General features: G+C 49.1%; 1 protein-coding gene across 3 annotated transcripts in view; it reads right to left on the reverse strand.

Moving 5' to 3' along the window:
* Nucleotides 1–8,813: 8,813 nt before the first annotated feature.
* tmtc3 (transmembrane O-mannosyltransferase targeting cadherins 3) overlaps nucleotides 8,814–26,221 on the reverse strand; it is a 92,362-nt gene continuing 74,954 nt past the window's right edge. For all 3 annotated transcript variants that reach the window (XM_086009497.1, XM_086009499.1, XM_086009498.1), the window contains 5 exons: nucleotides 25,759–25,870; nucleotides 24,633–24,736; nucleotides 18,374–18,543; nucleotides 14,981–15,207; nucleotides 8,814–11,943 (listed from right to left, as the gene is read on the reverse strand). In XM_086009497.1, coding sequence (XP_085865623.1) covers nucleotides 11,120–11,943; nucleotides 14,981–15,207; nucleotides 18,374–18,543; nucleotides 24,633–24,736; nucleotides 25,759–25,870 — 1,437 coding nt within the window. In that variant the 3' untranslated portion in view covers nucleotides 8,814–11,119. The remainder of the gene's footprint in view (nucleotides 11,944–14,980; nucleotides 15,208–18,373; nucleotides 18,544–24,632; nucleotides 24,737–25,758; nucleotides 25,871–26,221) is intronic.

The raw sequence follows: 26,221 nt of genomic DNA on the forward strand, positions 1-26,221 counted from the left end.
TCTGGTGGATAACTTAAACATTACATCCCAGATTACTATACATTCCAAACAAGAAGGTCACCTCGTGGTTGAGTAGAACATGCAAGTCATGGACAGCCCTGGTTCAGCCTGGGACAGTAGCAGTGTAGGGGGAGGGAACTGGTGGTGAGTTGGTGGAGAGACCCCCTGACGATGAGTTTGGTCGTTCCTTACGGTTATCTGGAGGAAGCTAGTCACGGAGTCCAGCACAAGAACTTCACCAAATAGTTACAATTCATTTTGTGAATTAAACATACATTTATTATGAATTATACATGAATTAGCTTGTCCTTTAAATTCCCAGTTACACCTAGGTGTGACATTGAGTAATTTGATTGTTCATAAACTCTACCCAAAGCCTTTGATCAAATATTATTTACATCTGAAGTGGCTACACAAAAAATCCAAATGATTCAATTAATTTGCCCTGTTGACATGTTTTACATTGCATAGGAGACTTCACATATTTTGTTCAGCCTGGATTGACACTTGCGAATCAGCAATGAGTTACATAAATAATTAATTGCCTTAGTGACCTATATAGCGTGGCAACTGTTGATAGCATTATGTAACCTTGTCCAACTTTAGCATTATGTAAACTTGTCTAACTTTACCCAAGTAACTCCTAAGCTCGCGACCTAGAAGGACAAAAGTGTTGTGTCCGTGTATAATAAGACACAGACTGCGGAGAACGGTACAACAGGTGTTTACTCAACGTGGCTCACAGTGGAACTGATCTGTACAGATTACTACTCAGGGCTATATACAGGTGTGGTCACTGCCGGTACTGCAGTATACATGAGCTGTAAAAGATAGTTCCCCACTTCACAGAATCACACAGAAACCCCACAGTGCAGATAGAGGCCATTTCGGCCCATCGAGCCTGCACCGACACATGTCCCACCCGATCCCCGTAACCCCACGTATTTAATCCCCCTAACACTAAGGGTCAATTTATCATAGCCAATCAACCTAACCCGCACATCTTTGGACTGTGGGAGGAAACCGGAGCACCCGGAGGAAACCCACGCAAACACGGGGAGAATGTGCAAACTCCACACAGACAGTTACCCGAGGCCGGATTCGAACCCGGGTCCCTGGCGCTGTGAGGCAACAGTGCTAACCACTATGCCACCGTGCTGCCCCCACAGAAACCCCACAGTGCAGATAGAGGCCATTTCGGCCCATCGAGCCTGCACTGACACATATCCCACCCGATCCCCGTAACCCCTACACCAACACATGTCCCACCCTATCCCTGTAACACTTAAAGGTATATACATTACAATTCCTCCCCTTTTAGATTAACAGTACCATAACACTCACTTAACAATTAAATATCAAACTAATTACAATTAACACTTTTAACATGCAACATTAGCTGAAAATAGTCTATTTATATATTCAGTCTTTGGGGAGGCTTCCTGATCCTTTCTGGATAGCCCCTTTCCCGAGTGTCTTGCTCTTGGTGCGGAGGCGATTCTGGCCCCCTGTCGTCGGTTGGTTCATCAGCTTCCGATGCTACTGTTTCTGGGGTAGATGCGACCTGTACGTCGGGTTCATCACCAGGTACGTATGGGCGAGGCATGGGGTTGACTTGTTCCTGTGACTCTAGGTTCTGGTCAGCATGGCGTCTCATGATGCTCTCCCCAACGTCCACTGTGCATATCGTTCCTGGCTGCCATTTTTCTGTTCGGCAGTCGCGGGCCAAGACTGGTTGCCCTACATTGAAGCTCCTTGTTGGCTTCTCATGGATGTGCTGGAATTGCTTACTCTCAACATCTCTTCATACGTTTGGTCTGAGCAAATCCAGGCGAGATCTTAACCTTCGGTTAAAGAACATCATGGCTGGGGCCTGGTTGGTGACTGCATGTGTCGCATTCCGGTAGGCGAACAGGAAATTGTCCACCTTGTGCTGCAGCGGAATGTTGTCATTCTACATAGCCTTTATTGCCTTCTTAAAGGTTTGTACGAACCTCAGGCCATTTCGAGTGCGCATCCACGGCTATTAAAAACATCGAGTCCATGAATGGACCAGCAAAATCAATATACTCCCATGGGTGTAGAGGGGCCTGTGGTGGTGCATTTTGGACTTTCTGGCATCCTGAGCAGCTCTTGGTCAGGTCCTCGATTTGTTTATCGGTTCCCGGCCACCACACATAAGCCCTGGCTAGGCTTTTCATTTTTACCCCTCCCAGATGACCCTCGTGAAGCTCATTGAGCACTCTATCCGTTAACTTGGGTGGAATTACCACTCGGGATCCACACATCAAGGTCCCCCGGCACACTGATAGCTGTTCTCTCCTTGTCGAGAATACTGGCAACAGTGAGTCGCCATGTGCTGGCCATCCCTTCACCATCAAATCATATACCCGAGACAGTGTCGGGTCATTTCGGGTTTCCTTTTCGATACAAGCGTCAGTTACCGGTAGGTATTCAACTATAGTCGAATGGAATATTTCGACAGGATCCACTGCTGGTGCTTCCTCCGCAGTAGGCAGTGGCAGGCGTGATAGCCCATCAGCATTTCCATGCTGTTTCGTGCCCTTATATTCAATCTCATAGTGGTGCGCCCCTAGAAAAAGTGACCATCTTTGTAGTCGTTGCACAGTCATCACCGGAGCGCCCTTCTTCAGATTAAAAATAGAGACAAGAAGCTGGTGATCAGTCAGCAAGGTGAATTTCTGCCCGTGCAGATAGTGATTGAACTTTTTCACTCCCCACACTAGGCTGAGGGCCTCCCTGTTAATCTGGGCGTAGTTACGCTCGGCCGAGGTTAGTGATCGTGACGCAAAGGCTATTGGCCTCTCTGAGCCGTCCGAGAATTTGTGTGACAGCACCGCTCCAATGCCGTAGGGTGACGCATCACATGCCAACCGAATTGGTAATGCTGGGTTGTAATGGGCCAATACCTCTTTCAATGTGATTAGTGTTTTGCTCTTCTGGAAAGCTTGTCTACATTCGTCACTCCACTTCCATGGCACCCCAGTTTGCAGTAGGGTGTTCAGTGGCTGTAGTATTGTAGACAAATTTGGCAAGAACTTATGGTAGTAGTTTACCAGCCCGAGGAACGACCTCAGTTGTGACACATTTTCCGATGCTGGAGCCTTGACTACTGCCTCAATCTTCTCTGGGGACTTATGTAACCCCTCTTTATCGATAACGTGGCCACAATACGAGACCTGTTTTCTAAAAAACTCGCATTTGGGATGGTTAGCTCGGAGCCTATATTCCTGCAATCTAGTGAGCACCTGCTCCAGGTTGGCAAGGTGATCACTGTCATTTTCGCCCGTGACCAGAATGTCGTCCAAATAACACTGGGTCTCTGGGATCCCTTGCAGGACTTGTTCCATTGCCCTCTGCCAAATAACTGGAGCTGATGCTACCCCGAATACCAGCTGGTTGTGTTGGTAGAGACCTTTATGGGTGTTGATTGTGAGTTTTTTTTTGATGCTTCTACCTCCATTTGCAGATACACCTGGGCCAGATCAATCTTAGTGAAGCATTTCCCTCCAGATAGCGAGGCGAAAATATCTTCAATCCGCGGAAGTGGATATTGTACAGTGTGAAGGACCGGGTTCACTGTTACCTTAAAGTCCTCACAGATGCGAACCTTCCTTGGTTCCCCAGGCGTGCTGCTCAACGACTTTTTCATCACAGGGACGATGGGTGTAGCCCACTCGCTCCAGTCTACCTTGGACAGTACACCTGAACGTTCCAGACTCTCCAGCTTTGCTTCAACAGCTGGGCGGATCGCATAAGGTACTGGTCTGGCCTTAAAAAAATTTGGCCTTGCGTTTTCTTCAATTTTAATCGTCGCTGTCATGCCTTTTAGTGTTCCGAGTCCTTGCTGGAACACTTCTTTCGCGTCAGTTAGGATCTTTGACAGTCGCCCACGTGTGACGTCGTCATCCTTTTTGTCAGCCACAGTCAGTGCCTGTATGGAATGCCAATCCAGTTGTATTTTCCGGATCCATTCACGTCCCAGTAATGGTGGTCCTCCATCTTGCAATACATACAGGTCTAGTTTTGGTGTTTCCTTACCGTTATATATAACGGTCACCCTTATTTTTCCTTTGGGGTAGACTTTTTGCCCCGTGTAAGTCTTCAAAATAATTTTTGTGTCTCTCAAGGGTATGTGTGAGAATAGCCGCTCGTAGTCCCGTCGGTTTATGACTGTTAGGGCTGATCCTGTGTCCAATTCCATCTTTACCTGGACTCCTGCTATCTTGAGAGTGACCCAAATGGTTCGGTGATCCTCCGTTGTGATCACATTATGTAGTTTCAGACAACTCAGTTCCCTGCTTTCGGAGTCATTATCACTCTTTTGTTCGTCTGAACTATTCTCCGTCATCTTATGTACCTTCTTGTACTTTTCTTTGGTAGGTTTCTTATTGCTGGTTTTCTTTCCCGACCTGCAGACTCGTGCTATGTGTCCTACTTTTCCACACTGTCTGCACACTTTGTCTTTGAACCAGCAATCATTCTGGTCGTGTGTTGTTCTGCCGCAGCGATAGCACTTCTCTGTTCTATATGACATTTCGTTTGTGCCATATTCTTGCGGTCTCTGTTGTATCTCTGCAGCGCCCCGTGCTGCTGCTTCATATGATACCGCAATGCTGAAAGCCTTTTCCAGCGTAAGGTCCTTTTCAGATAAAAGCCGTTTCTGGGTTCCTTCACTTTGAAGCCCACACACAAACTTGTCCCTTAAGGTATCTGCCAGTCCCGCTCCAAACTGGCAGTGTTTCGATAGTTTGCACAGTTCTGTTAAATAATCAGCATTGCTTTCATCCTTATGCTGGTTCCGTTTGTGAAACTTGAATCTTTCTGCTATCAGCAGCGGTGTGGGGTTTAAATGTTCCTGTAGTATCGTTATTTTGTCTTCAAAACTCTTTTCCATTGGCTTCGTTGGGGTTACTAGATTTCGTAATAAACCATACGCCTTTGCACCCATTAAATTTAACAATGCCGACGCTTTCTTGTCATCTGACACCTCATTTGCCTTGCAGTATACCTTTATTCGTTTGACATATGTAGTCCAATCTTCGACTTCATTGTCAAACGCGGTGATACTGCCACTCTTCGGCATTTTGGGTGTGGTTTAAAATGGCATCTCCCGCGCTTTCCTTCCTCCCCCGCTGCTGCCAACGCCGCTCCCGGCGGTTTTCATGGCAATGGCGGCGCCCTGTAGGTTTCGCGCGCTTCTCCTGCGCTGCTGCCAACGCCGCTCTCGGCGGTCCTCGTGGCAATGGCAGCGCCTCGCGGGTTTCTGCGCGTCTCTTTCTCCCTCTCTCCGACGCTGCTCGGCCCCTGAACACCGGCTGCGCCCTGTGCGCTCTGCCCTCTCTCTCCCCCGTCGACGCTGCTCGGCCCTTTGCTGTGCCGCTCGGTCGGGCTCGGAAGGTTTCGCTGGACCACCTCGACTGGAAAGCCAAGCCTGGCTCTCGACAGCCTCCCCCGCAATTCTCGAGCCTCTGCTGGATGACTGGGCGGTTGCCCGTGGTCGACGCCCGAGTCTCTGGCCTTGACCTCCAATCCACTGATCTCCAGGAACGAATCCCCCGGAGGTGATGCAGAGTTGCAGGTAGGTTCGAACTTGCCTCGTCGTCAATGTTGTGTCCGTGTATAATAAGACACAGACTGCGGAGAACGGTACAACAGGTGTTTACTCAACGTGGCTCACAGTGGAACTGATCTGTACAGATTACTACTCAGGGCTATATACAGGTGTGGTCACTGCCGGTACTGCAGTATACATGAGCTGTAAAAGGTAGTTCCCCACTTAAAGGTATATACATTACAAAGAGCAGCAAGGTCACGGGAACGCCAGCACCGCCAGGTTCCCCTACAAGTCACACACCATCCTGACTTGGACGTATATCGGCCGTTCCTTCGTGGTTGCTGGGTCAAAATCTTGGAACGCCCTGCCCAACAGCGCTGTGGGAGAACCTTCACCACACGACTGCAGTGTTTCAAGATGGCAGCTCACCACCACCTTTTCAAGGGCAACTAGAGATGGGCAATAAATGCCAGCCACGCCTGCGATGCCCGCATCCCAAGCATGAATTTTTTTTTTAAAATAACTTGGTAGCGGACTACAGAGGCAAAAGTCGGGAAAGGATTGCTGGGATGTCTATCAATCTGTTGCTGAATTTCTGTAAATATTTCTGGTATAAGAATTTTTGACTGGGCTGCAATATTAGCGCTGCATCCAAATATCGATATACAAGAACCTGGAAGACAAGTCAGCTCTTTGCTCCAAAGAAGACCCCTGAAAATTATACCCTTCTCCACCTTCAGCCCAACACTTGATCCGTGTGATTTCTTGGAATGGTCGGCAAGCAATTTTCCAGAGTATTTTTTCCCTTATTGGCCTTGGTTTATTTTCCTCTCCCAGGAGATTATATGGCTGCTGGGGTAGAGGGAAGAGCGGGGGGAAAGAATAGAAGTTTATAGTCACAATGCTCCGACCATCATGGTGTGGGGCAGGCTTCATGGACCATAGAAACATAGAAGATAGGAGCAGGAGTAGGCCATTCGGCCCCTCGGGCCTGCTCCGCCATTCAATGAGATCATGGCTGATCATCCAAACTCAGTACCCTGTCCCTGCTTTCTCCCCATATCCCTTGATCCCTTTAGCCTTAAGAAATATATCCAACTCCTTCTTGAATATATTTAATGACTTGGCCTCAACTGCCTTCTGTGGTAGAGAATTCCACAGGTTCACCACTCTCTGGGTGAAGAAATTACTCCTCATCTCTGTCCTAAATGGCTTACCCCTTATCTTTAGACTGTGACCCCTGGTTTTGGACTCCCCCGCCATCGGGAACATCCTTCCTGCATCCTCTGAAGACATTCAACTCCTGCATTCGTAGGGTATCATCAGGATAGGCCAAATCTCCCCAACAGTCGCTCAGTCAGGTCTGTACTGGCCACAGTGGTAATCGAAGATCTAGAAGCTTTAAGACACATATTCTGTGTCAGTTTCAAAAAAGGACTTAACCTTGCCATGTCTCTAATTCCAACCGGTCACATGCAGCACGGTGTGCAAGAAGTCTTTTAACAAACTTAATTTGCTCAACGGAAGCTCGAGGAACAGCACCTCATCTTTCGATTAGGCACTTTACCGCCTTCCGGAGTCAACATTGAGTTCAACAATTTCAGATCGTAACCAATTTTCTCTGAGCTGCGCTGCCGCACAGTAATGGGAAAGGTCCCACACAGGCCGCTCACCGGCTTCTCCACTGTAAACACCGCACATGCGCGGAAATCTAAAGGGACCGCGCGCTAAAAGAAACAGGCCGCGCAGAACAAAGCGTAACTTACAGGGAATATTGGTCATAATCACTGACGTAATAAAACTCACTACGCAGTTGGTTTGAGCATAAAGCAAGGCTTTAATCAACTTGTTTCAGAACATGGAGGTCTAGTTGTACTTCACTAGTTCCTTGTCTTACAAAATGTCCCTGAAAGCTGGGGCCGACGCCCGAGTATTTATACTCCTTGGACGGCGCCACCAGCTGGCCGTCCAGTGTTATTTCATAGGTAGTTTCTTGATGATGAGATTTATGACAACCGCTGCTCCCAGTTTTTTTTTTTGAGAGTAAGTGCTGGTAATGATTCTGCTGTTCATTGAATTTCTCCTGCCTTCCACCCTATCGCAGACCTTCCCTTTTGTTCTTTTCCTCCCCTCCCTCCCGCCCCACCCAACCCCGCACTCGCTTAAAACCTGTTACATCTGTAACGTTTTCCAGTTCTGACGAAAGGTCACAGACCTGAAACGTTAACTCTGTTCCTCTCTCCACAGATGCTGGCTGACCCGCTGAGTATTTCCAGCTATTTCTGTTTACATTTTTTGATTAGTCTCCATCTTACACCAGACAATCTCTGATTCAGTTTATAACGAGATTCTGCCACGCCGTTATATAATGAGTCAAGTTAACAAGAGACTCTGCTGAGTCAGTTTAGAGCACAGCGCATTTTGGCAAACATCGTTTCAAAAAGCAAGACATAGGACTCTCATCAGCACACGGGCGTTATCAGCCAGACAACAGCCAGGCTCAACAACAACAGCTTGTATTTATATAGCGCCTTTAACGTAGTAAAACGTCCCACGGCGCTGCACAGGAGTATTTTAAGACAACAAATTTGACACCGATCCACATAAGGATAAATTAGGGCAGGTGACCAAAAGCTTGGTCAAAGAGGTAGGTTTTAAGGAGCGTCTTAAAGGAGGAAAGAGAGGTAGAGAGGCGGAGAGGTTTAGGGAGGGAATTCCAGAGCTTAGGGCCCAGGCAACAGAAGGCACGGCCACCAATGGTGGAGCGATTATAATCAGGGATGCTCAAGAGGGCAGAATTAGAGGAGCGCAGATATCTCGGGGTGGGAGGGGGGGGTTGTGGGGCTGGAGGAGATTACGGAGGTAGGGAGGGGCGAGGAGGCCATGGAGGGATTTGAAAACAAGGATGAGAATTTTAAAATGGAGGCGCTGCTTAACCGGGAGCCAATGTAGGTCAGCGAGCACTGGGAGTGATGGGCGAACGGGACTTGTTGCGAGTTAGGATCATCCTCTGCTGCCCTGTTGCTCAATCAGCAACCACCATTTATGACTCCCTGTGACAATCTTCTACCATTGATGCTCTGTTGAAGATTCAGGGAATGAGAGCAGGGCGGTGGGACTGACTTCGGGTTACTTTGGCAAAGCGACAGCACAGGGGCGATGAGTCAAATGTCCTCCTCCTGTGCTGTAACTCGCATGTACTTCCCCTTTAAGAGAGACTGGCCCGAAGTCACAATACTCTGAAATTCAAAACTTTATTTGCATTCAAGCAAAGGCAAAAAAAAACGGTCATCCATTTAAGTGAGAGGTTATACCACGTTAGTCTCAATTAAACACACAGACCAAGACATTATAGTAGTCAACATTTACTAGCCTCGGTTAAAGTGGGCACGTTTCTCGTTTCTCAATCCATCAAAAACTCGGTCAATTCCCTGTGGACTGAAATGGCAAAACTGTGAATAACTCAGAATAAGATTGCAGTGTAAGTTCATCAGCAGAATTTTTGATTTCACCTCACTATATGCAATTCCTGTGACTAGTGTTACACACACTCAAGGTGTCAAAATTAGCTTATTACGATAATTAGTTTGTGATTCCAACACAGCAACTTAACACAAAAATGGAAAACAAGCAAAACTAGAGTTTCACCCAAATGCTAAATTCGATAAATGAATGTAGTATATTTGATTTTTTTAATATATCAGTGCATGGTTTGACTCGCTATAGAAGGCTAAATGTTTATATATACGTCCAACAAGGAAAATAACACAATGCATTTTCCTTTAAAATCTTCCGCTGCTACATAACATTCATATCAGGAGTGGTTTTTCATAACTATAGCAAAGATTCTTTCATTGCCATATTAACTGAGACTTGTGCACAGAAAGGGAAAACTGAGATCTCCAAGCACTGCCCAACACGTGAGGCCAGTGAACAGAACATTCAGCTATATATATATATTATATAAATAAGAGGTTGCGGAAGTGTGCTAAAGGCTGTACAACAATTCCAGGGTTCAAATGGTTCTTTTTGTGCCCCCAGGCAAGAGCCGAGTGTCCCGGGGAACTTTTCTCTTTTTAAACCATCGAAAGAGTCCCAGGTTTCGTAAGACGTGGCTCGCCGGATGTAAAGCTCGCTACCTGTACCGCACAAGAACAGTGCCCCTTAACTGCAGCCTGAAAAGATCACCCCGTACAGCGGTGCACGGTTTCTATGGCACTAACCGTTCCTGTGGCCGAGACTGCCAATTAGTTCTCACTGTGGCCAATCTTGTGCTGTGGAAGAACACAGCCTAAACTCATTCCGTTTATAGGCCGCACGGCCGGCAAGAGAGAGGCCGCTTCCGGCCCGTCAGTCTGGGAGGGATGCCAACCCAGGCCTCAAAAAACCTGTTCTCCTTCCCAGATTTTGTTCCCCTTTCTTTCCTGAGGGTGCGTTGTGGGGTAAAAGAAAGACTTGCATTTTTTTAGTGCCTTTCACGACCTTGGGACGTCCCAAAGCGCTTTACAGCCAATGAAGTACTTTTTTTGAAGTGTAGTCACTGTTATAATGTGGGAAATGTGGCAGCCAATTTGCGCACAGCAAGCTCCCACAAACAGCAATGTGCTAATGACCAGGTGATATTGGTTGAGGGATAAATATTAGCCCAGAACACCACTTAGAACTCCCCAGCTCTTCTTCCAGTAGTGGCCACGGGATCTTTCACGTCCACCCCTAGTCAGCAGACGGGGCCTAGGTTTAAATGTCCGAAAGACAGCTCAACACGTGGCTCATCCATCCTTGTGACTTCTTCAAGAGCGAGCCTGGTCATTCAGCATTGTTCTGGCTGTTAGACCCTTGAGGGGGTTGGGAGAGAGAGGGGAGAAGATTTTTCAGCCAAGCCCCATCCTGTCATGGCATTTATCCACATGCACTTTCCAACAGAGCCACCAAACAATGAACAAGAAGGGGGCACCCCCAGGCAGATTTCCCCCACTCCCTCTGCCCAGAGGCGCCAAGGCCAATTGTGGTGGCGTACCGCTGCCCCGAGTGAAACCAGCTGACTTCTCACATGCCCGGATTTCAACTTGGGAACCTCCTCATCTGTTATGTCCCACATGTTGAGATTCACTTAATCATTGACTCACTGGGGGAAGGACCTGGAAATCTTTTGATCTATTGGACCACCCAGTACCTTTGGGTTTGCGCAAGAACGTCCAAACCCTTGGATTGTGATACAGCCCGGAAATGCAACCTTTTCTAATAGAAGCTGCTTCTTCCAGGCTCTGTACACTGTATGTTTCTACATGAAAGGCAATTGCTTCTAGTTGATGAAGGTGACTGGAGGTAGGAGCCTTGAAGTTTTGTTAAATTAGTGTTTAAATTTTGCATTCAGAAAAACCATTGGTTTTGTTGGTATTAATTACAATTCCTATTTAAGTTACTTTGCATAAAATAACGTTCCCTGCATGGCAGAGAACTGTAAACCATTGTTGCCACAATAATATAGTCAAGTTAAAGGGACGATGATCGTACACATCCTTGGGTTTCCCAATTTTCCTTCTATTCCACGTTCAAAATGCGTTCAATCTCTTCCAGCCGCTTTAAGGCCGCAGCTCGCTTCTTTTCAATCTCTTTGATCTCTTTATTGGACTTTTTCTTTGTCCGTTTGTTCAGTCCATTCTGGGATTGTTTAGAGTTGCTGGGAAGCTCTGCGTAACCTTCGGCACCGTCCATCATTTCAGCAGCTTCACTCCGTTCGCTGCCGCGCCCCTTCAGATTCTTGACCGAGGCTTTCTCCCCCACCCGGTTGGTCGGGGTGATTGCCGCCGAATGCTCTAACAGGCCGCCATTGCCCCGAGCCGCTATCTTGCTGCGCACAATGCTCAGGTGACGAAGGATGTACTCCTCGTCCGGCGCCATGGCCAAGGTCTCGGACAGGCAAGCCTCAGCCCGCGCGAGGTCCCTCTCTTCAAAGTACACCACGCACAGGTTGTGCTTCCCTTGAACGTTGTCGGGGTCGATCTCCAGAATCCTCTCAAAGCACTGCTTGGCTCCTTTAATGTCCTTCCTTTGGTTCATCAGAATATCTCCCTTCAGGATGAGGCCCTTAATGTGATCAGGGTGGTGATGCAGCAAGTCTGCCAGAACGGGAAGAGCTTCCAACTCCATCCCAGTCTGAGAATATAACAAGGCCAGGTTGAACAGCGCGCTGCGAAAACCCGGTTGCACCAAGATGGATTTCTTCATCCAGGATTCAGCTTCGACATTCTGTTTGTCGTCCATGGCAAGCATGCCCAGATTGAAGTATCCATTTGCATCCTCAGGCTCCATTTCCACATAACTCAAAAAACGCTTCTTCGCCTCGGGCCTCAGCCTGGCCTCACCTGTTAAAACACACGGAAAAGGCAAACGCTTCAAGCAAACCATTTTCAGTTCTATTCATTTTCCGCACTTCAATTAACTTGCTAACCAAACCGAGTTCCTGTCAGAAGCACCTGATTGCAACTATGACAAAGATGCCTTCATCATTTGTTGCACCAGAGTTACCTTGAGTGCACATCAGTCTATGGGATATCGAAGACTGGCTCACTGATGTCGCCAGGCAACTTTTACATAGAATGTACGGCACAGAAACAGGCCATTCGGCCCAACTGGTCCATGCCAGTGTTTATGCTCCACACGAGCCTCCTCCCACCCCTCTTCATCTCACCCGGTCAGCTTAACCAGCTATTCCTTTCTTCCTCGTGTGCTTATCTAGCATCCCCTTAAATACATCTATTACTCCTTGGTAGTAGCGACTTCCACATTCTAACCACTCTCTGGGTAAAGAGGTTTCTCCTGAATTCCCTATTGGATTTATTAGCGACTATCTTCACGCACCCGCACCCCCGCCCCCCCCCCACCCCGCTCCCCTTTTAAACGTTATTTTCTCACTCCCAAAGGATGTCAGAGAGGCTGGCAAGCAATCTGTTTCCAGGCCTCTGACGATAATTCAATACCCCGTCGCTAGCCACTCCCCAGCCAACTGCTGCTGACCCAAGTGAAAGAAAGGACTTGCATTTCTATAGCGCCTTTCACATCCTCAGCATCTCCCAAAGTGTTTTACAGCCAATGAAGTACTTTTGAAGTGTAGTCATTGTTGTAAATGTAAGAAATGCAGCAGCCAATTTGCACACAGCAAGGTCCCACAAACAACAATGTGATAATGACCAGATAATCTTTTTATTTTTATTTTTTAAGTGATGTTGATTGAGGCATAAATATTGGCCCCAGGTCACTGGAGAGAACTCCCCTGCTCTTCTTCAAAATAGTGCCATGGGCTCTTTTACATCCACCTGTGAGGGCAGACAGGGCTTCGGTTTAACGTCTCATCTGAAAGACGGCACCTCCGGCAGTGCAGCATTCCCTCAGTAATGCACTGGGAGTCTCAGCCTCAGCCTAGATTTTGTGCTCAAGTCTCTGGAGTGGGATTTTAACCCACGACCTTCTGGCTCAGAAGCGAGGGTGCTGTCCACTGAGCCACGGCTTACACCTAAAGAAGTGTGGCAATGAGACCAGGAAGGATAACAGCACCCACTAAGAGAATACAGAAGGATTTTATTGGACCCGGTAGGAATGATGGCAAAAGATGGCGCCTCCAGCAGTACTGCACTCCATCAGTACTGCACTGGAATGGCAGCTTAGATTGTGCAGTCAGGTCACGGAGTGGGACTTGAACCCACGACCTCGAGATAAGGGACCACACCTTGAGGTAAAGCAAGTGAGAACGTTCTTTTTTTTTTAAATGGAAGAGCTGATAAATGATGCCAAGTGCCCCCCATTACATCCACGAATTGAAAAGTATTGTGCCATACTCTACCTGCTAAGGGAATTGGGCATCTTACCACCACATAAATCCTCCTCTGTCATCAAACAGAAGAATCTAGGGCACGCAACATGTGGATTTGGGGATCAAGTTGAAATTAATCTAAACATTTACAACTTCTAAAGATACTCCAAAAATTCACAAGCCACCTTTTACTCTTTGCCTACCTTAATTTCAAAACACGTTACCTAAATTGCTTAAAAAGCGCCTTCAATTGTGAATTACAGGAAGGCAAAAAGGGGAGAGGTTCAGTGTTCACAAATAAACTTTCCAGCTTTCTGATGTGCGCTGCAGTCAGCTTTTACATCTGCGGGTTCCTGCAATGGGTGCTCAGAATGCTTGATTCAGCTTATTTCTCTATTTCTGTGGGATTTTCACTCCTTTAGAGGATTTTATTCCCTGGCATTTAGAAGGTTAAGGGGTTATCTGATCGAAGTTTTCAAGATATTAAGGGGAACAGATAGGGTAGATAGAGAGAAACTATTTCTGCTGGTTGGGGATTCTAAGACTAGGGGGCACAGTCTAAAAATTAGAGCCAGACCTTTCAGGAGTGAACTTAGGAAACACTCCTACACACAAAGGGTGGTAGAAGTTTGGAACTCTCTTGCTAGATCAATTGTTAATTTTAAATCGGAGATTGATAGCTTTCTGTTAACCAAACGTATTAAGGGATATGGGCCAAAGGCATCCATGATCTCATTGAATGGTGGAGCAGGCTCGAGGGGCTGAATGGCCCCCTCCTGTTCCTATGTTCCTACAACCATGGACTTAATTATTAACCCTCAAAACGTGACATTCCCAACTGTTGATAATAGACACATATCCCGAGAACAGTTCTGGTAGTACTGTGTACAGCTCTGGTCACCACATTACAGGAAGGATGTGATTGCACTAGAGAGGGTACAGAGGCGATTTACCAGGATGTTGCCAGGACTGGAGAATTTTAGCTATGAGGAAAGATTGGATAGGCTGGGGTTGTTTTCTTTGGAACAGAGGAGGCTGAGGGGAGATTGAATTGAGGTGTATAAAATTATGAGGGGCCGAGATAGAGTGGATAGGAAGCACCTATATCTCTTAGAAAAGAGGTCAATAACCAGGGGGCATAGGTTTAAAGTAATTGGTAGAAGGATTAGAGGGGAGTTGAGGAGAACTTTTTTCACCCAGAGGGTGGTGGGGGTCTGGAACTCACTGCCTGAAAGGGTGGTAGAGGCAGAAACCCTCATCACATTTAAAAAGTACTTGGATATGCACTTGAAGTGCCGGAACCTACAGGGCTACGGACCAAGAGCTTGAAAACAGGATTAGGCTGGATAGCTCTTTTTCGGCCGGCACAGATGCGATGGGTCGAATGGCCACCTTCTGTGCCGTAAAGTTCTGCGATTCTATGAGTACTAAGACTTTACAAATAGCAGCTCACAAAATCTCAATGGCTCCCGAGGAGTAAGGTTGAAATGAGCCACAGGCTTAGAACACGGGTTTTACATTCTGCACACGGCCTGGCTTAAACAAAGATCGATTAAACAAAAATTGGTTTTAAGGCTGACTTGCCGATTTACCTGATTCTTGCATTAGCAGCCCCGAGTTAAACAGCGCCAGCTTGTGGTTGGAGCTGATTTCCAGAGCCTGGTTGAAATGTTTCAAGGCTTCGGACGGGTCTTTGAGCTCAATGTAAACAATCGCCAGATTGTACCAGAGGTCAGCGTTGGTCCTGTCCAGTTCCAGGGCCCTTATGTAGGCATCCCTGGCCTCCAAAGGCCTGTCCATCTTCAGAAGCAACTCACCCCTGAGAATTAAGCGTCAAGAACTTAGCAACTCACCCCTGAGAACTTAGCATCAAGAACTTAGCAACTCACCCCTGAGAACTTAGCGTCAAGAACTGAATCACAGAATGGAGCATTGAATTTTCCTGCCACTCGGAGCAGTACAGATTTAAGGAGGAAGAAAACCTGTATTTATATTGCGCCTTTCACAAGCACAGGACGTCCCAAAGCGCTTCACAGCCAATGAAGTACTTTTTGAAGTGTAGTCACTGTTGTAATGTAGGAAACGTGGCAGCCAATCTGTGCACAACAAGCTCCCACAAACTGCAATGTGATAATGACCAGATAATCTGTTTCAGTGATGTTGGTTGAGGGATAAATATTGGCCCAGGACACAGGGGAATAACTTCCCTGCTCTTCCCCAAATAGTGTCGCGGGATCTTTTACGTCCACCCCAAGGGGGCAGACGAGCCTCAGTTTAACGTCTCATCCGAAAGACGGCACCTCCGACAGTGCGGCGCTCCCTCAGCGCTGCACTGGGAACGTCGGTCTAGATTTTTGTGTTCGAGTCTCTGGAGTGGGGGCTTGAACCCGCAACCTTCTGACTGAGAGGCGAGGGCGCCACCCGCTGAGCCACCGCTGACACCCCACTTATTGTGGTTTGTGGAACTGCCTCGTGAACCGAACTGAAGGCTTCCTACCACGCTTTTAATATTTTGAACTGAGTTCGTTGACAAACTGGTGCTGCATGAGGTTGCACCGTGTCTGGATGGGATGGGCCAAATGGCCCAGATGGTCTTCCCATTCCTATTCGTATACTGGTATATAAGTTTTATAGAAACCCCAGCATTCAACCCATTACCTATCTGAAACAGCCTGAGCACCCAGCACATCTACTCTTCAAATAGATTAAATAGTATTTAACTTAGAGTGTTTAACTGAAACGGCTAACTCATATTTTTTAAAAACTAGAAACATGATAATGTTGAACCGCCATTACCAAGATAAAGTTACCAAATGAAATTAACAGTCAGCAGTAAATGCAAAGGATATATTTTCAAATGACAATACATTTGTCAATCCTAAGGAGCCTTTGATTTCTCGGAAATGTTAAAAGCCTCTGAAGTATCAAATGCTGCCCACTGTGACAATACAGACCTACATCTGCGAAAGGAAAAATATGCGGAACAATAATTATGCACAATTTTGTAGTAAATAGAAGGGATCAGTTATTTGGAAATCCTTAAGCTGCTGTATTCACTTTGGCTTCTACCCATATCTTTGCTTCACTGAATATAATACCTTCTCCAGGAAATCTTTTCTCCTCGTTACAAAAAGGAACAAAACCAGTGTTCTAAAATGTTTCTCTTACATGCCCTGGTAATAACTGCATAAACACAAGTTTATAACAGTTAAACCCAAAACCCTATTGATGCTGCGCTCGTAACACACATGAAGCGCGTCAGTCTCGAGCTCCAGCCCAGTCTGTCCCATTCAGTGTCAGCCGTGGCTCAGTGGATAGCGCTCTCGTCTCTGAGTCCGATGATCGTGGGTTCAATTCCCACTCCAGAGACTTGAGCACGAAATCCGAGGGAGCACTGCACTGCCGTCTTTCGGATGAGACGTTAAACCGAGGCCCCGTCTGCTCTCCCAGGTGGACGTAAAAGATTCCACGGCCCTATTTCGAAGATGAGCAGCGGAGTTATCCCCGGTGTCCTAGCCAATATTTACCCCCCAATCAAAATCACTAGAACAGATTATCTGGTCATTATTGTGGGAGCTTGCTGTGCGCAAATTGGCTGCCGCGTTTCCTACATTACAACAGTGACTACACTTCATTGGCTGTAAAGTGCTTTGGGACGTCTGGTGGCCGTGAAAGGCGCTACATAAATGTAAGTCTTTCTTTTTTCTTTCTTTAGTAATCCCACCATTTAGAGAAGCTTCCCTTCCCATAAAGACATTCATAGAAATTACTGGACTAGTAATTCAGAGAACGCAAGTTCAAATCCCACCATGGCAGTTACGAGACTTTGAATTCAGTTTTAAAAAATCTGGAAGTAACAAGCTGGTATCAGTAAAAATGGCCATGAAGCTGTCGGAATGCGGTGAAAACCCAACTGGTTCACTAATGCCCTTTAGGGAAGGAAACCTGCCGTCCTTACCCGGTGTGGCCTGTATGTGGCTCCAGTGCACGCCAACATGATTGATTCTTAACTGCCCTTTGGCGTGGCCTAGCGAACCACTTAGTTGCATCAAACTACTATCAACGGTTCAAGAAGGCGGCCCACCACCACCACCTTCTCAGGGCAACTGGGGGTCGGGAATAAATGCCGGCCGTGCCAGCAATGCCCACGTCCCAAAAAAGAAACAGAAAATAAGTCTTCTGTTATAGATTAAGAGGTGACCTAATAGAGGTTTTGAAGTTGATGAGAGGTTTTGATAAGAGTAGATGGAGAAAAACTATTCCCTCTGGCGAGTGGGTCAAAAACCAGAGGTCACAGATTTAAAATCATTGGTAAAAGATCTAGAGGGGAGATGAGGAGAAATGTTTTCACTCAGAGAGTTGTCGGGACCTGGAACGCTCTATCTCATTGAAACTTATAAAATTCTAACAGGACTAGACAGACTAGATGCAGGAAGGATGTTCCTGATGGTCGGGGAATCCAGAACCAGGGGTCACAGTCTAAGGATAAGGGGTAAGCCATTTAGGACAGAAATGAGGAGGAATTTCTTCACCCAGAGAGTGGTGAACCTGTGGAATTCTCTACCACAGAAGGCAGTGGAGGCCAATTCATTAAATATATTCAAGAAGGAGTTGGATATATTTCTTACGGCTAAAGGGATCAAGGGATAGGGGGAGAAGGCAGGGACAGGGTACTGAATTTGGATGATCAGCCATGATCTCACTGAATGGCGGAGCAGGCTCGAGGGGCCGAATGGCCTACTCCTGCTCCTATCTTCTATGTTTCTATGTTACCTGAAGAGGTGGTGGAAGCTGATTCCATCAATAATTTGAAAAGGGAGTTGGACGATTCTGGAGGACGAGGAACTCACAGGGTTACGGACAAAAAGCGGGGGGGGGGGGGGTGTGGTGGTGGAACGGAGCACAACTGTTCTTTCAAAGAGCCAGCGCAGACACGACGGGCCGAATGGCCTCCTTCTGTGCTGCAAGTTTCTGTGCTCCTGTACCTGTTGATGTACGCCTGTTTAAAATCAGGTCTCATACTGATCGCTTGGCGGTACAGTTGGTCGGCCTCCTCCAAGCGAGATTCATTTCCTCGAATCAAATTTGCGAGACTGATGTAAACGTTGAGGTGATTGGGAGCGACGCGAGCGGCGTACTTCTTTCCTGGTATAACCTTTCTCGAGAAAGAAAATATGCAAAAAGTTCACATTTAGCTGGATATCAATTCTGTTGCGAGTTTTTCAAGCTGCATTACAGGTATATACAAGTGTTGGAGTATGCGTTCCAGTAAATATTGGATTATTTCAATGCATACCAGTTACTTGCTCTTGAGGAGCATTTGCACACTGGTTTCCTCTATAAAGCTCTTTGTCCACACACAGACACGCGCACCCAGACGGGAGAGGCACAGACACCCGGGCGGGAGAGGCACAGGCACGCGGACGGGAGAGGCACAGACACGCGGACGGGAGAGGCACAGACACGCGGACGGGAGAGGCACAGACACGCGGACGGGAGAGGCACAGACACGCGGACGGGAGAGGCACAGACACGCGGACGGGAGAGGCACAGACACGCGGACGGGAGAGGCACAGACACGCGGACGGGAGAGGCACAGACACGCGGACGGGAGAGGCACAGACACGCGGACGGGAGAGGCACAGACACGCGGACGGGAGAGGCACAGACACGCGGACGGGAGAGGCACAGACACGCGGACGGGAGAGGCAGACACGCGGACGGGAGAGGCAGACACGCGGACGGGAGAGGCACAGACACGCGGACGGGAGAGGCACAGACACCCGGACGGGAGAGGCACAGACACCCGGACGGGAGAGGCACAGACACCCGGACGGGAGAGGCACAGACACCCGGACGGGAGAGGCACAGACACCCGGACGGGAGAGGCACAGACACCCGGACGGGAGAGGCACAGACACCCGGACGGGAGAGGCACAGACACCCGGACGGGAGAGGCACAGACACCCGGACGGGAGAGGCACAGACACCCGGACGGGAGAGGCACAGACACCCGGACGGGAGAGGCACAGACACCCGGACGGGAGAGGCACAGACACCCGGACGGGAGAGGCACAGACACCCGGACGGGAGAGGCACAGACACCCGGACGGGAGAGGCACAGACACCCGGACGGGAGAGGCACAGACACCCGGACGGGAGAGGCACAGACACCCGGACGGGAGAGGCACAGACACCCGGACGGGAGAGACAGGCACCCGGACGGGAGAGGCACAGACACCCGGACGGGAGAGGCACAGACACGCGGACGGGAGAGGCACAGACACGCGGACGGGAGAGGCACAGACACGCGGACGGGAGAGGCACAGACACGCGGACGGGAGAGGCACAGACACGCGGACGGGAGAGGCACAGACACGCGGACGGGAGAGGCACAGACACGCGGACGGGAGAGGCACAGACACGCGGACGGGAGAGGCACAGACACGCGGACGGGAGAGGCACAGACACGCGGACGGGAGAGGCACAGACACGCGGACGGGAGAGGCACAGACACGCGGACGGGAGAGGCACAGACACGCGGACGGGAGAGGCACAGACACGCGGACGGGAGAGGCACAGACACGCGGACGGGAGAGGCACAGACACGCGGACGGGAGAGGCACAGACACGCGGACGGGAGAGGCACAGACACGCGGACGGGAGAGGCACAGACACGCGGACGGGAGAGGCACAGACACGCGGACGGGAGAGGCACAGACACGCGGACGGGAGAGGCACAGACACGCGGACGGGAGAGGCACAGACACGCGGACGGGAGAGGCACAGACACGCGGACGGGAGAGGCACAGACACGCGGACGGGAGAGGCACAGACACGCGGACGGGAGAGGCACAGACACGCGGACGGGAGAGGCACAGACACGCGGACGGGAGAGGCACAGACACGCGGACGGGAGAGGCACAGACACGCGGACGGGAGAGGCACAGACACGCGGACGGGAGAGGCACAGACACGCGGACGGGAGAGGCACAGACACGCGGACGGGAGAGGCACAGACACGCGGACGGGAGAGGCACAGACACGCGGACGGGAGAGGCACAGACACGCGGACGGGAGAGGCACAGACACGCGGACGGGAGAGGCACAGACACGCGGACGGGAGAGGCACAGACACGCGGACGGGAGAGGCACAGACACGCGGACGGGAGAGGCACAGACACGCGGACGGGAGAGGCACAGACACGCGGACAGGAGAGGCACAGACACGCGGACGGGAGAGGCACAGACACGCGGACGGGAGAGGCACAGACACGCGGACGGGAGAGGCACAGACACGCGGACGGGAGAGGCACAGACACGCGGACGGGAGAGGCACAGACACGCGGACGGGAGAGGCACAGACACGCGGACGGGAGAGGCACAGACACGCGGACGGGAGAGGCACAGACACGCGGACGGGAGAGGCACAGACACGCGGACGGGAGAGGCACAGACACGCGGACGGGAGAGGCACAGACACGCGGACGGGAGAGGCACAGACACGCGGACGGGAGAGGCACAGACACGCGGACGGGAGAGGCACAGACACGCGGACGGGAGAGGCACAGACACGCGGACGGGAGAGGCACAGACACGCGGACGGGAGAGGCACAGACACGCGGACGGGAGAGGCACAGACACGCGGACGGGAGAGGCACAGACACGCGGACGGGAGAGGCACAGACACGCGGACGGGAGAGGCACAGACACGCGGACGGGAGAGGCACAGACACGCGGACGGGAGAGGCACAGACACGCGGACGGGAGAGGCACAGACACGCGGACGGGAGAGGCACAGACACGCGGACGGGAGAGGCACAGACACGCGGACGGGAGAGGCACAGACACGCGGACGGGAGAGGCACAGACACGCGGACGGGAGAGGCACAGACACGCGGACGGGAGAGGCACAGACACGCGGACGGGAGAGGCACAGACACGCGGACGGGAGAGGCACAGACACGCGGACGGGAGAGGCACAGACACGCGGACGGGAGAGGCACAGACACGCGGACGGGAGAGGCACAGACACGCGGACGGGAGAGGCACAGACACGCGGACGGGAGAGGCACAGACACGCGGACGGGAGAGGCACAGACACGCGGACGGGAGAGGCACAGACACGCGGACGGGAGAGGCACAGACACGCGGACGGGAGAGGCACAGACACGCGGACGGGAGAGGCACAGACACGCGGACGGGAGAGGCACAGACACGCGGACGGGAGAGGCACAGACACGCGGACGGGAGAGGCACAGACACGCGGACGGGAGAGGCACAGACACGCGGACGGGAGAGGCACAGACACGCGGACGGGAGAGGCACAGACACGCGGACGGGAGAGGCACAGACACGCGGACGGGAGAGGCACAGACACGCGGACGGGAGAGGCACAGACACGCGGACGGGAGAGGCACAGACACGCGGACGGGAGAGGCACAGACACGCGGACGGGAGAGGCACAGACACGCGGACGGGAGAGGCACAGACACGCGGACGGGAGAGGCACAGACACGCGGACGGGAGAGGCACAGACACCCAGGCGGGAGAGGCACAGACACCCGGACGGGAGAGGCACAGACACCCGGACGGGAGAGACAGGCACCCGGACAGGAGAGGCACAGACACCCAGATGGGAGAGGCACAGACACCCAGACGGGAGAGACAGGCACCCGGACGGGAGAGGCAGGCACGCAGACTCAGACAGAGAGACTCGCACACCATGCATGACGGACACTAATATAAACAAATGATCAACAACATTTCACACAATAACGCCAAACATCATTACCAAACAGTTTGCAGGGCTTCTTTTTAAAGTCTAAATATGCTAACAGGGACCACAAAGAGGAAACTAGTTTTACAATAATATGGAAGTGGCTTAGATAAATGTCACTCCATTATTTAGGAAGGACGGGAGAGAAAAAAACAGGTAACTACAGTCCCGTCAGTTTAACGTCAGCTGTGGGGAAGCTACAAGAATCTGTCATTAGGGATAGAGTGACTGCGTATTTGATCAAAGAGGAGCTGATCAGAGAAAGCCAGTACGGTTTTGTTAAAGGTATGTTATGTCTGACTAACCTAGTTCAATTTTTTGAGTAATTAATAAGGTTGATAAGGGAGTGTCTATGGACGTTATCTATATGGATTTCTAGAAGGCATTCGATAAGGTTCCACACAAGAGATTAACAAAAATGAGTGCACACAGAATTGGAGGTCGCCTTTTGACTTGGCTTTGAAATTGGTTGGGAGGTAAGGATGAAGGGTACGAACTCTGACTGGCAGGATGTGACAGGTGGTGCTCCCCAGGGATCTGTTATGGGGCCTCAACTTTTCACCATATTTATCAATGACTTGGATGAAGGAATAGTGAGTTGTATATCCAAGTTTGCTGACAACACCAAGTTAGGAGGGACAGTAAGTAGGGCAGGTGGGAGCAGAAAGTTGCAAAGGGACATACAGGAAACTCTCGTTTAAACGGCACCTAAATATCCGGAATTCTCTATTAACCGGCAAAATTCATACTCCAAAAACACCTCAATAACCGGAAATGTGGCCGAGTCCGAGTCTCCCGCGGTGGCCGAGTTAGTCAGTGGGGGTAGTTCTCCAAACTGCCACTACTCGGCTTCTTGGCACCGTCGGAAGTCCGAACACCTCAATAACAGGAGTCTGACTCTTTGTTTGTTAAAAATAGCCTCGGTAGATAACCCTCTCCGTCATCCGGAATTTTTAATCAACCGGCACCATCCCGGTCCCGTCGGTGCCGGATACCAAAGAGTTTCCTGTAGGTAGATTAAGTGAGCGGGCAAAACTGTGGCAAGTGGAGTTCAATGTGGGCAGGTGTGTGAGGTCATCCACTTTGAACACAAGAAAGATAAATTGGAGGATTTTCAAAATAGTGAGAAACTGGGAGCTGTAGAGGAGCAAAGTGATTTGGGAGTCCATGTACACAAATCATTAAAAGCCAGTGCACAGGTACAAAATGTAATCAAAAAGGTTAATGGAAGGTTGGCCGTTATTTGAATACAAAGGGGAGAAAGTTATGCATCAGTTGTACAGAGCCTTGGTCAGACTACATCTAGAGCACTGTGTTCAGTTCTGGGCACAGCACCTCAGGAAGAATATACAGGAAACTTTCGACTTACCGGCACCTAAATAACCGGAAATCTCGGTTAACCGGCAAAATTCAGGAGTAGGTTCAGGTAACTTTTATTACTTGCCTTCCTCCATTTGTTGCTGTGCAAGGGTGTGGCTGCAGCTGTTGCTAAGCTACAGAGACGCTTGCAACTTGTGGCCATTGTTCTGAAGCTGAGGGTTTGTTGCTTTATACGGAGCTCTACGCTCCGTATCTTTTACTATAGCTTTCGGTTATCTGGAATTTTTGATGAACCGGCACCACGTCGGTCCCATCCGTGCCAGATAAAAAAGTTTCCTGTACTGGCCTTGGAGGGGGCGCAGTGCCATTTCACCAGAATGGCACCGGCCGGGGCTTAGAGGGTTAAATTATGAAGACAGGTTTCATAAACTTGGCTTGTATCCTCTTGCATATAGAAGATTAAGGGGTGAACTGACCTGGGTGTTTAAATGTTAAAAGGATTCGATAGGGTAGGTACAAAGAAGCTATTTTCTCTGGTGGGGAAATCAAGAATAACGGGGCATAACGTTAAAATCAGAGCCAGGCCAATCAGGAATAAAATCAGGAAAAACTTGTTCACACAAAGGGTGGCAGAAATGTGAAATTCTCTGCCCCAAAAGGCTATGGGTGCTGGGGGACAATTGGAGCTTTCAAGACTGAAATCGATAGATTTATGTTCGGTAAGTGTATAAAGGGACATGGAGCAAAGGTGGGGAAATGGAGTTGAGGTGTGGATCAGCCGTGATCTAATTGAATGGTGGAGCAGGCTCGAGAGGTTGGATGGTCTCCTCCTGCTCCTAATGTTCTAATAAAAGGTAATTTTACAGGAGGTTTTGTTAAGCCCTGATGATTGCTAAGCAGACTTTTTGTAATTAATAAAAAGCAGCATGGGGAACTTCTGACATCCTTCACACTTCTGAATTGAGTGAGATAACTACAATATCAAAGACAGTGCAATATCAGCCAGGAGTGGCCAGGAGTAACTGCACCTTTGATGCCTGGCGATACAGTGAATAACTGAATACAAGTACACTCCATTATGTGACCTGCCTAACACAAACCAATTTGACGCAAGATTTCCTTGATCATCCAAAGACTCAGCCTACCTGTGGCATAAGGGATTTTGCCAGCATGTAGGCATCTTCCGCTTCTTTGGTATTGTTCAGGTTTTTGTAGGTCCTTCCAACATTCATATGGGCACCAATATCATCTTTGCAATAAGGTGAAACAATAAAACACACCACATTGCGTTAGCAAAACTAATCCAATGTTCTACTGCCTTTATATACTTATCCAACCTGAAATGCATTACAGGTATGGCTCATACGTGGCCCTAGTCTCACATGCAGGCACTAGCCCTGAAATATGAGTAGCATTATGAGTGACGGACTGACACAGTCCAGTTCACAAAGTAATAGATCAGGAAGCGAAAAAAAAACCCAATTAGGCTTAAATACAGCAATGCGCAGTGAAAGAATGCCCTTAGTCCACCTGGTATTTATAGTGAATTTGGGATCGGTTTCAGATCTTTTATTAATACAAGATGGAAAAGAAATAAAATCACATTGTTGCCGATTATGTTTCACCAGACACTTTACTTGCCAACATTTTATATTTCACTTTAACCCTTCACCTGATTTTTTTCTTGCATTTTTGAATTATTTATTTGTCTACCTATTAATTTAGCTGAGATCAGATTTGTGCCGATACAAAAATTTGTTCATTCTTTCTGGTCTAGTATCTCAAATGGGTAAGTACCAATGCTCCCTCTCAGCCGCAAGGCCGCACAGTAATGGGAAAGGTCCCGCGCAGGCTGCTCACCGGCTTCTCCGTTGTAATGCTAAACATTCCGCACGCGTGGAATTTAAAGGGACCGCGCAGTAAAAGAAACAGGCCGCGCAGGACAAGGCGCAGCTTCCAGGGTACATTGGTAAGTACATCAGCTAGTTTGTTCTACAAACCTCCACTCATGGCCTCCACACGAGTGTCGGGTTAGATTTGGCATTGCGTGTGCTGTAGCAAAACACAAGAAATCCCAATGACACTCACACATGTTTGCAATGTGCAAGTGTGCACTTAATGGACCATGTGTTCAGTCAGCCCAGCCAAAGTCAACTCAAGTTGTAAAAGATCCAAGCTCCCATTTCCTATCTCAAGTCAACAATCACCAGAAGGGATAACGCCCATGTGAAGCTGCATAAGTATTTTACAACTTAATTGAGACCGAGTTACCTGGTTGAACCCTTGTGGCTTGAATGAAGTACTTCAAAGCTTTCCCATAGTTATGCTCATTTTCCAAGGCATGTCCCACATTATTCCAAAGTTTCGCATTGTTTTTATTGACCTTTAATTTTAAAAAATAGCGCAATCACAGTCTTGGAGCAGAACTACCAAAGGATGCCAAATCCCTGTGCAACTACTTTGAAGCAGAACGCCAAACGAATTTACATTATAACTATTGACTCCTTTTGCCCAAAGTTCCCACAGATACGAAGCCCAAAGTAATACTGAATAGTCAAAACACACAAATCAGAGCAAAAGTTAACATTTACAAGTGGACACTGATCCTCTGAGGACTGCAACAACCTTTTGTATCAAAATTTATAGAATCAGAGAATGATACAGCACAGGAGGAGGCCATTCGGCCCATCGTGCCTGTGCCGGCTCTTTGGTAGAGCTCTCCAATTAGTCCCAC

Source organism: Somniosus microcephalus, chromosome 16 (genome assembly GCF_052327205.1).
Source record: "Somniosus microcephalus isolate GS21.2 chromosome 16, FLI_Smic_1.0, whole genome shotgun sequence".
Taxonomy (NCBI): Eukaryota; Metazoa; Chordata; class Chondrichthyes; order Squaliformes; family Somniosidae; genus Somniosus; species Somniosus microcephalus.